This window comes from Chiloscyllium plagiosum, chromosome 10 (genome assembly GCF_004010195.1).
Source record: "Chiloscyllium plagiosum isolate BGI_BamShark_2017 chromosome 10, ASM401019v2, whole genome shotgun sequence".
Lineage (NCBI taxonomy): Eukaryota > Metazoa > Chordata > Chondrichthyes > Orectolobiformes > Hemiscylliidae > Chiloscyllium > Chiloscyllium plagiosum.
In genome coordinates this window covers 26603249-26614714 of record NC_057719.1, presented here as the reverse complement: position 1 = coordinate 26614714, position 11466 = coordinate 26603249, and the positions used below count along the sequence as shown (strand labels likewise).

Sequence of the window (11466 nt, the reverse complement as noted above, 5' to 3'; positions counted from 1 at the left end):
CCCCAACATAGAGGAGGCCACATCGGGGCAGCGGATGCCACAGATGATGCAGGTCCTTGGACTCCTCCATCGCCAGACCATAGCAACACAACGGCTGTAGGAAGAGCGCCTCATCTTCCGCCTAGGGACCCTCCAACCACAAGGGATGAACTCAGGTTTCTCCAGTTTCCTCATTTCCCCTCCCCCCACCTTGTCTCAGTCAAATCCCTCGAACTCAGCACCGCCTTCCTAACCTGCAATCTTCTTCCTGACCTCTCCGCCCCCACCCCACTCCGGCCTATCACCCTCACCTTGACCTCCTTCCATCTATTGCATTTCCAATGCCCCTCCCAAGTCCCTCCTCCCTACCTTTTATCTTAGCCTGCTGGACACACTTTCCTCATTCCTGAAGGGCTTATGCCCGAAACGTCAATTCTCCTGTTCCTTGGATGCTGCCTGACCTGCTGCGCTTTTCCAGCAACACATTTTCAACCTCTAAAGGAGGCCAAGATGGATCATCCACACAGCACTGAGAGAAGATTGTTGCCAATGCATCAGCCTTTTGAACTGATGTGCAGGGCTCCCACAGTATTGAAAATGGGGATACTTGTGCAACATAGTCTTCCAGCAAGTTGTTTAATTGTCCACAACCATTCACAACTGAGCTTAGATCTGATCTGCTGGTTGCCAGATTGCTTAGCTCAATCCATCACTGGCTCTTTGTGCTGTTTAGCACATTAGTCCTATTTTGTAGCTTCTCACTTGACTGCTCATTTTTAGATTAGTCTAGTGAAGCTCCTGGCATGCCCTTCTGCACTCTTGACTGAACTACTATTTATTAACTGCCCATTTTTACTCTAGAGGAACACAATATACTTTCACATTTCCTTTTTAAATATTCTTACTATCCATTTTCTAGCTCACTTCCTCCTGAGTAACCTTGTTGCTATTCTGATATTCTTAATATTCTGATCAATTATCCAACTGGTCACTCACCTTTGTGCAATTCTATGCTTTCCTGAATATGTTTAGTTGGCCACAGATGCTGGCTCTTTCCTGGAGAAGTCTTTCTTTATCGTAGGAATATACTTAAGAGTATTCGAAAATAACCCTTTTAATGCCATCTTTATACATACATCCAATAGTCTGGTGTACCGGGTCAATTCAGCTAGCTGAGTTTCATGTTCATACAGCTGTCAGTAATTGTAAAATATCACTCTTAGACCCAATCATCACCCTTTCAAACAATGTAAAATTGAGTAATATTTTGGTCACTGCTCCCAAGGTAGTCTATTATGTGGGCGGCACCGTGGCACAGTGGTTAGCACTGCTGCCTCACAGCGCCAGAGACCCGGGTTCAATTCCCGCCTCAGACGACTGACTGTGTGGATTTGCGTGTCTGCGTGGGTTTCCTCCGGGTGCTCCGGTTTCCTCCCACCATCCAAAGATGTGCAGGGTCAGGTGAATTGGCCATACTAAATTGCCTGTAGGTGTTGGATAAGGGGATTACATGTAGTGTTGGTACATGTAGGGGTATGGGTGGGTTTCGCTTCGGCGGGTCGGTGTGGACTTGTTGGGCCGAAGGGCCTGTTTCCACACTGTAATGTAATCTAATGTAATGTAATCTAAATTTTGATGTTACGAATTAATAAAAGAATCAGAAAAGAATCAGAATTCTATGAATTTGTAACTAAGCTTAATAATTAGGTGTGAGGTTGCTTACCTTCCTAATATTTCCAGAAGCTCTGCTACACCATTAAAACGTTCTGTTTCATAAACAAATCTGTAAAGAAAACTGAAGTGTAAAAGTGTGTGCTTAAACAGCAAGCGACACTTGCATTTTTACGGAAAGAAAAAAAGAAACACCAAACTTGTCGTATCAATGCCCAAATATTCTCAAAACATTTAAAAACTTTAAAACTATTGTTTTAATATTCTGAATTAGAGAGAGTTCAAACCTGAAACTACAGGCAGGGTGTTAATTTAGAAAGTGTACTGCTAGCTAGCCAAGAAATGCTACAGATGTAATTTTTAACATTGGTGACCAACATACTACATTTTATTACTGACTTCACTTGCATTTTAGAAAATGATGAAAGATCTCCTTATCTCTTACTTATTTAGAACTGGATGGCCTGCACCCAAGTTTTGGGGGAGGGTGAGCAGCCAGAAATCGTGATACATACTGGCACCAATGACGTAGCCAGGAAAGGGACTGAGGATCTGAATAGTGACTTCAGAGAGCTAGGATGGGAATCAGAAGAGCAGGACAAGTAGTGTAGTGTTCTCAGATTTGCTACCAGTGCCACAGGACAGTGAGATGAGGAACAGTCAGTAAGTACAGCTTAACACGTGGCTGCACGGCTGGTGCAGGAGGGAGGACTTCACGTACTTAGACCATTGGGGTGCCTTCTGGGGAAGGTGGGACCTGTATATGAAGGACAGATTGTACCTAAACTGGAGGTGCAAAAAGTCCTGGCTGGGAGAATGGCTTGAGTGGTTTAGGAAGGTTTAAAACTGGTTTAGCAGGGGGGGTGGGAACCAGAGCTACACATCTGAGGGGGGTGGGAAGGTGGGTCTAGTTGTCAACGAGGCAGTGACATGAAGTAGTGAATCTATCGGGAAGGTTTTTCATGTGATGGAACAAAAGGATCGGTTAAAGTGTGTCTGCTTTAATGCAAGGAGTGTCAGAAATAAGAGTGACGAACTTCTAGCGTGGATTAGTACTTGGCACTATGATGTTATACCCATTAACAGAGACGTGGGTTTCATAAGGGCACTTGTGGTTGCTAAAGAATGGTGGGGAGGAGCAGGTAGCATTGCTAATCAGAGTGCATCACCGCTAATCAGAGTGCATCAGTATGGGTGGAAGTTAGAAACAGCAAGGGAGCAGTCTGTCTGACAGGAGACAGAGTTGGGATAAAAGGTTCTTTTTCGGAATGGCAGCCGGTGACAAGCGGTATCCTGCAGGGTTCAGTGTTGGGGCCGCAGCTGTTCACATTATATATTAATGATCCGGAAGAAGGGACTGGGCGAAGTTTGCCGACGATACAAGGTTAGGTGGACAGGCAGGTAGTACTGAGGAAGTGGGGAGGCTGCAGAAGGATCTAGACAGTTTGGAGGAGTGGTCCAGGAAATGGTTGATGGAATTCAATGTAATGTTGTTAATTATCTCAAGGGGGTTGGAATATAAAAGCACTGTTGTGCTACTGAGACTTTATAAAGCTCTGGTTAGGCTCCATTTGGAGTACTGTGTCCAGTTTTGGTCTCCACACCTCAGGAAGGACATACTGGCACTGGAGCGTGCCCAGCGGAGATTCACACGGATGATTCCTGGAATGGTAGGTCTAACATACGAGGAACGGCTGAGGATCCTGGGATTGTATTCATTGGAGTTTAGAAGATTAAGGGGAGATCTAATAGAAACTTACAAGATAATGCATGGCTTGGAAAGGATGGATGCTAGGAAATTGTTTCCGTTAGGCGAGGAGACTAGGACCCGTGGACACAGCCTTAGAATTAGAGGGGGTAAATTCAGAACAGAAATGCGGAGACATTTCTTCAGCCAGAGAGTGGTGGGCCTGTGGAATTCATTGTGGGCCCGAAACGTCGATTCTCCTGTTCCCTGGATGCTGCCTGACCTGCTGCGCTTTTCCAGCAACACATTTTCAGCTCTGATCTCCAGCATCTGCAGACCTCACTTTCCCCTGTGGAATTCATTGCCACAGAGTGCAGTGGAGGCTGGGACACTAAATGTCTTCAAGGCTGAAATTGATAAATTCTTGATGTCACAAGGAATTAAGGGCTACAGGGAGAATGCGGGTAAGTGGAGTTGAAATGCCCATCAGCCATGATTGAATGGCGGAGTGGACTCGATGGGCCGAATGGCCTTACTTCCGCTCCTATGTCTTATGGTCTTATAGTCACCTCATCGGGGGTCTTCTACAGACCAGAAGAAGGGCTTATGCCCGAAACGTTGATTCTCCTGTTCCTTGGATGCTGCCTGACCTGCTGCGCTTTTCCAGCAACACATTTTCAGGTCTTCTACAGACCCCCCTAATAGCTCTAGGGAGATCAAAGAACTCATAGGCCAGCAGATTTTGGAAAAGTGCAGACGTAGCAGGGTTGTTCTTAAGGGTGACTTCAACTTTCCCAATATCAACTGGAATCTCCTTAGTACAGATGGTTTGGATGGAGCAGTTTTTGTCAGGTGCGTTCAGGAAGGTTTCCTTACTCAGTATTTAGACAGGCTGACAAAAGGAGAGGCCATTTTGGATTTGGTGCTTGGCAATGAGCCAGGACAGCTGTCAGATCTCACAGTGGGAGAACACTTTGGTGACCGTGACCACAACTGCCTCACATTTACCATAGCCATGGAGATGGAAAGGAGCAGTTACCAAGGGAAAATATTTAACTGGGGCAAAGGAAACTATGACGCTATCAGACTGAAGTTGGGAAGTACAGATTGGGAGCAATTGTTCCACAGAAAGGGCATAGAGATGTGGAGACTCTTTAAGGAGCAGTTGCTGCAAGTGATGCACAAATTTGTTCCTCTAGACAGGTCAGAAGGGGTAAGATTAAGGAGCCTTGGATGATGAGAACAGAGGAGTCAAAAGGTACAAGGCAGCTTACGTAAGGTGGAGGGAGAAAGCACAGATTTAGACGATTACAGGCTTACAATAAAGGTGCTCAGAAATGGACTGAGGAGAGCCAGGAGGGGGCATGAAAAAGGCTTGGCAGGAAGGATTAGGGAGAACTCAAAAGCGTTGTATGCATACGTGAGAAATAAGAGAATGATCAGGGAGTAGGTCGGTCCGATCAGGGATATTGTAGGGAAGTTGTGCACGGAATCTGAGCAGATAGGGGAAGCCCTAAATGAGCTTTTTGCTTTGGTTTTCACTAAAGAAAGGAACCTTGTTGTGAATGAGAACTTTGAGGAGCAGGGAAACAGGCTTGAACAGATAGAGATTGAGGAAGTTGAGGTGCAGGAAATTTTGGCAAACATTAAGATTGATAAGGCCCCAGGGCCAGACCAGATTTATCCTAGGTTTCTCCAGGAAGCAAGAAAGGAGGTTGCTAAGCCGCTGGCGAAGATCTTTGCTTCCTCACTCTCCACGAGAGTCGTCTTGGAGGATTGGAGGGAGGTAAACGTTGTTCCTCTTTTCAAGAAGGGGAAATGGGAAAATCCCTGGCAATTACAGACCAGTGAGTCTTATGTCTGTGGTCAGCAAGGTTTTGGAAAGAATTCTGAGGGATAGGATTTATTACAATTTGGAAAAGCATAGCGTGATTAAAGGCAGTCAGCATGGCTTTGAGGGGCAGGTCTTGCCTCATAAATCTTATGAAGTTCTTTGAGGTGGTGAGGAGACAGGTTGACGAAGCTCAAGCAGTGGATGTGGTGTACATTGACTTCAGCGAGGCATTTGATAAGGTTCCCCATAGTAGGCTCATTCATAAAGTCAGAAGGTATGGGTTACAGGGAGATTTGGCTGTCTGGATTCAGAATTGGTTGGCTGACAGAAGGCAGAGAGAGTGGTTTTAGTAGATGGAAAGTATTCTGCCTGGAGGTCAATGGTGAATAGTGTCCTGCAGAGCTCTATTCTTGGGCCTCTGCTCTTTACAGTTCTTATAAATGACTTGGATGAGGAGGTTGAGGATTGGGTTAGTAAATTTGCCAGTGACACAAAGATTGGAGGTGCCATCGATAGTGTTGAGGGCTATTGCAGGCTGCAGCACGACAGACAGGATGCAGAGATGGGCTGAGAAATGGCAGATGGAGTTCAACCTGGATAAATGTGGAGTGATGCATTTTGGAAGGTTGAACTTGAATGCTGAATATAGGATTAGAGACAGGATTCCTGGCAGTGTGGAGGAACAGAGGGACCTTGGTGTTCAAGTATATAGATCCCTCAAAGTTGCCACTCAAATGGATAGCGTTTTTAAGAAAGCATATGGTGTTTTGGCTTTCATTAACAGGAGGATCAAGTTTAAGAGCCACGAGGTTTTGCTGCAGCTCTACAAGACCCTGGTGAGACTCCACTTGGAATATTGTGTCCAGTTCTGGTCGCCCTACTATAGGAAAGATGTGGAGGCTTTGGAGAGGGTACATTGGAGTTTTACCAGGATGCTGTCTGGACTGGAAGGCTTGTCTTGAGGAGATGTTGACTAAGCTCAGATTTCTCTCTCTGAAGAGGAGGAGGAAGAGAGGTGACCTGATCGAGATGTACAAGGTAATGAGAAGCATGAATACAGTCGATAGTCAGAGAATTTTCCCAGGGCAGGATTGACTGCCATGAGAGATCAGTTTTAAGGTGTTGGGAGGAAGGTATAGAGGAGACATCAGAGGTAGGTTCTTTACGCAGAGTGTTGTAAGCGCATGGAATGCATTACCAGCGGTGGTGGTGGAAGCAGCAGAGTCATGAGGGACATTTAAGTGATTGCTGGACATGCACAGCAGTGAATTGGGAAGTGCGGAGGTTAGGTTATTTTATTTTAGATTAGGATTAATCCTCAGCACAACATCGTGGGCCATAGAAAAGTACAGCACCGTACAGGCTCTATGTTTGAAGAAGAGCCAAGTGTGGAAATAATGGATACACTGGTAATGATTTGTCAAAAGGTCACCAGATTCAAAATTAGGAAATGTAACTTGACTATTCAAGAAAGGTTGGAGACAACATAAGGAAAAGGACCAGGAACAGGGCATTCAGCTATGAGCCTGCTCTGCCATTGCGGAGTATGGTACCTGTTCCAAATATGGCCTTAACCACTTTTAGAATTCAGGTTGACTAAATTTTAGCCCCAGATTGGAAAGAGCTTTGATGCAAACCCAGGAAGATGCCAGTTCCTTGTCCAATTAACCTTCATGAGAGCGGTGAGTCAGTTAAAACAAGGAATGATGCTAATCAGTCCCCATTCTCAGTGTTAATAGGCTGATAGGTTATTGGAAGCTTCAGTAAGCATATTGCAATTCCATTATGGCAAGCACATGGAGTGCATTTGCTACCCTATCCACTATGAGCAATGCACAAGGCAGACAACTTTGTTGAGGTAAAAGATTGACATAGATCTTAAAATTAGTGGAGTATTACTTGGCATCCTCATATTCACTTAACTTCTTTTCATCTACCCCCAACAAAATAACAGTTGAACATACCGCTTCAACTTTTAACACAATAACACTTACTGTAGAAAAATATTGTTAATTTGCTTCCGGATAAATGCTCTAAGTCCAAGAAACTTTCCATAAATTCTGTGTAAAACAGTCTTCAGGTAGTCTCGTTCTCGGGGGTCTTCACTGTTGAACAATTCCAAAAGCTGAAAATGACCAAAAATATAACTTCACCTTTCCCGTAAACCACTTGCCCAGTTTACAAGTTTTACTTAGTTTATTTGTAGTCACCAAACCTTCATTTCAACATTAGTTCAACTGTAATATAATGCAATCTTGCTTAGCTCCCAAGAAATGAGATTTCTGAGCAAGAATAGAATTCTAACAATTTTGACCTAATCAAACATACAGGTCACAATAGGAACTAATCCCAATACATTACTAATAGAATATTGCAGTGACTGAAAGATCACAATATTCTAGTTAATTTTCAATTCAGTAGTCATCTCTTTAACACCTTTTACACACACACAAATGGCATTCTCTATAATCAAACACTGCTGTTCAAATACTTCATAACTTTTACATTAATTACTTAGTTCAATATAATGAGATTCTGGGCAGTGGGTTGACACAACTGGAGTGTGATCAGTAACAGCAGGAAATCTCGAAACCCAAAACGTGGCAGCATTTAAAGGCATGGAAATCTATTTTTGATGGAATAATCCACTTGACACCTGCCCCTAGAATGTGGGATTAAAGCAAAACATATAAAAAAGGGACAAAGTAAAGAATAAAACTTATTCCATAGTCAGTATAGCTGCATAAATGTCCTCACTTAGAAATTAAGGCCTGCATAAATTGTCTAGTGAATCTTCTACACTGAACAGTTTTCATATGCAATGGCACATAAGTCAATGAACATTAGTCTCCGCTACACAATTACTCTATCATCAGTAAATTTGTAACTAATCTTATTCACCCCATTACAAATTAAAAGATCCACACAAATCCGAAGTTTCTTCTGTGATTTCTCTGCAAATTTATCAAATGACAATTAGATGGAAATGTAAACACAAGACTTTTTGTGGGGACATGCAAGTTGCAATAAATTTTGAATCCAAAATATCAAATTGGAACAGATTAGATACATTTAGTGCAAAACCAATGAACCACAATTTCACAAAGCTTTAAAAGGGATATTAATAGCAAACCATTGGATATTGTTTGACGGAAGAGTGTTGCAAAAGGATATTCAAAATATCATTTCTACTCAAACTTAAATATATACACATTGCCAAAACAAACCGCTACTGTTCTATTGTTCCATACCTTAACTTTATGAATGATTGATTGCTAGAAAGTACAGGTAATATACAATTACTTATCTTATCAAAAAAAGTTCACACGCACCTGCAATACAAATTTCTGATCTACATATTTTTTGGCAATACTGGGTTGGAATTCTTGACTCTCCAAAAACCGAATGAAGAACTCATATACAAGCTGAAATAGATAAGTTAAATTACAAAAGGGTAAAAAAAAAACATTCACTTCTAAATGCAAAAATACCAGAAAAAAAAAATCAATTTTGAAAGGGTCTGTTTTCAGCCATCATTTCTTGTTGATTTCACAAATTTCTCCCCACTCGCTAAAAGAATAAATGTTGGGTAAATTAAGTAGTGAAGGCATACACAAAAGAAAAGCTCAGTGGTTTAGCAAAAAATGCAGCACATTGAGAAAGTGGAATTAATAGTTATGATTCAAAGTTAGTAATCTGTACATAAGAGCTAAAAAAAATTCAGTTCTGATGCCTTATGAGTAATGGAGGAGGGGAAACGAACTGAAACAGACTGTTGCTACAGCTTGGATTAATGTGGAATCAACCAGGTAAGCCTTCTGTGTGTGTGTGTGACCAACTTCCTGCACCATTACACTTCATCACAAATGTGTGAGTACTTAGATGACTTAAAATCACTTTGTGCCATTCCTTCTAAAATAAAAATCTCACTGCTTCAAATAGCAACAATCTCTTGCACACTAAAATGATTTCTATTTGACTTTTTCCAAGCTACAAAACTCTCCATCTATCTCAGCTATATATGCTAATCCAACTTCCTGTTTAGTTTACAGTCCAAAAAGGAAACTATATGGTTCCTTAAACATCACCACCCTTAAGGCAGACTACACACTGTTTTAAATGTATCACTTGTAAACATAACACACAATACAAAATAAAATCGCCCTCATACATTCCATTATGCAGAATTTCATCAATTTGTCATTTTCCTCTCAAACCCTTAACTATTTCAATTGATCATTTTGAGCATGCCTACTTTTACATCAACTTTTTCAGCAAAATGAACAATTTTTACTGTGAATCGTTGAATCAATAGAGGTTCACCAGAACAATTTTGCAGAGTCTTAAATTTCTCCATAAAGCTGGTGGATTACAGTCAGTATACATTAATGTTGTTCAGCAACTAGGTCAGGCACAGACTTGAAAATGCTTTGGAGCCAATAACTAACAAACATCTCCATTTCCACTATACAGTAGTACTTCCAATTTTGGTTAAATTTCTTAAAAATGTCTCTTTTGTTGATTCATTACCTGCAATAAGTCTGAATCTATCCCCAGTACACCAACATTAACTACTATTTTATTAATTCATTCTTGGCAAGAGTCATTATTAAACCAGCCAATTGTAATTCCCTAAACAGATCTTTTAATTGCTTTCGAAGTGTTACTTTATACTAATGACATCATTTTACAAAATTAAGCACTTTAGCTACAACTTGATTCACAAGTCTTCGGAACGCATTTTTAAACTGGAATAGCATGATCTTGACGTCGAATAATCATTTCGGTGTAACAAACACTAATATTTCTTTAGCTCTTGGTGTTAATGTTATTTACCAGTTCACCTTCAACAGATCGATCTTAGAAAGGAATGAAACACTGCCAAATCTAATTGAGAAATATAGTATGAATGCTTTTTTGTGACTGGCTAGGTTCAATCAGTTGATATTCAAAAATGTATTTAATCTTCTTTCCCACCAAAGCTTTACCAATAAGAATGTCATTTTATTGGTATTGATTCTGATAAACGTATATCATGCCTCACTTACATTGTACATCTTGGTGTACCTGTACAGATTACCTTGAATTTCCTCAGTAATCTTACTAGGTCTAAGTACAAAAATACTAATGTATAACTGCCCAATATTTCACTATTGTTAATCAGATTATGGGAGATTTACTTTGTGAACTATCTGCCTCTCCTATTTCACTCACTGACTTTGTCAACCTTCACTACTCTTACCACTTTACACACTTGCTTTGTCTCATCTTCCTCTCCAGCATGTTTAACATGTTTATGTGACAGATTCTTCTTTCTACAATCCAGAGCACCTACGAGATAAGTCACTTTGTAAATCTGCCTAACTATTTCACAAGGTTCATCTTGCAATAGTAATTGCACTAATACTTGGTTTCCTTTTTACAGTGTTCCAGTTGCAGCATGTTTGTCCATTTTTTTCATTTTTGCCTGTGAACTTAAACCTTGGAGATAGTGAGAACTGGAGATGCTGATGAGTCAAAGCTGATAAAGAATGGAACTGGTAAAAGCACAGCAGGTCAGGCAGCAGAGAAGGAGAGTTGATTAGCAAGATTTGTAGCTCAGGTTGAGGTTTTGGATTTAGGTTTGCTCGCTGAGCTGATTAGGTTGATTTCCAGACGTTTCATTATCTTACTAGGTAACATCTTCAGTGGACTTTCAAAGCAATGCTGAAACTTCCTGCTTTCTATTAATATGTTTGGGTTTCTTTGGGTTGGTGATGTCATTTCCTTTTATGTTCTTTCCTGTGGTGAAGTCACTTCCTGTTCCTTTTCTTAGGGGGTGGTAGATAGGGTCTAACTCTTTGTTGATAGAGTTCTGGTTGGAATGCCATGCTTCTAGGAATTCTTGTGCACGACTTTATTTGGCTTGTCCTAGGATGGATGTATTGTCCCAGTCGAAGTGGTGTCCTTCCTCATCCGTATGTGAGGATACTAGTGAGAGAGGGTCATTGGCTAGTTGGTGTTCGTATCCTGGTGGCTAGTTTTCTGCCTGTTTGTCCAATGTATTGTTTGTTACAGTCCTTGCTCAGTATTTTGTAAATGATGTTAGTTTTGCTCATTGTCTGTATAGGGTCTTTCAAGTTCATTAGCTGACTACTCAGGTAGCTAGACTACTCAGACCCCTTGGCATCATGGTAGCCCACAAACCCACCAACACACTAAAACAGCAGCTAATGAACTTGAAAGACCCTATACAGGCAATGAGCAAAACTAATGTCATTTACAAAATACCGTGCAAGGACTGTAACAAACACTA

The 11466-nt window shown here is 41.3% G+C and overlaps 1 protein-coding gene across 1 annotated transcript in view; it reads right to left on the bottom strand.

The window, feature by feature from the left end:
- Nucleotides 1-11466, bottom strand: part of ppp2r5eb (protein phosphatase 2, regulatory subunit B', epsilon) — an 89231-nt gene that overhangs the window by 23298 nt on the left and 54467 nt on the right. Inside the window, exons 4-6 of the mRNA XM_043697219.1 lie at nt 8504-8596; nt 7166-7296; nt 1703-1762 (exon numbers count right to left, since the gene is read on the bottom strand). Of these exons, the coding sequence (XP_043553154.1) occupies nt 1703-1762; nt 7166-7296; nt 8504-8596 (284 nt within the window). The remainder of the gene's footprint in view (nt 1-1702; nt 1763-7165; nt 7297-8503; nt 8597-11466) is intronic.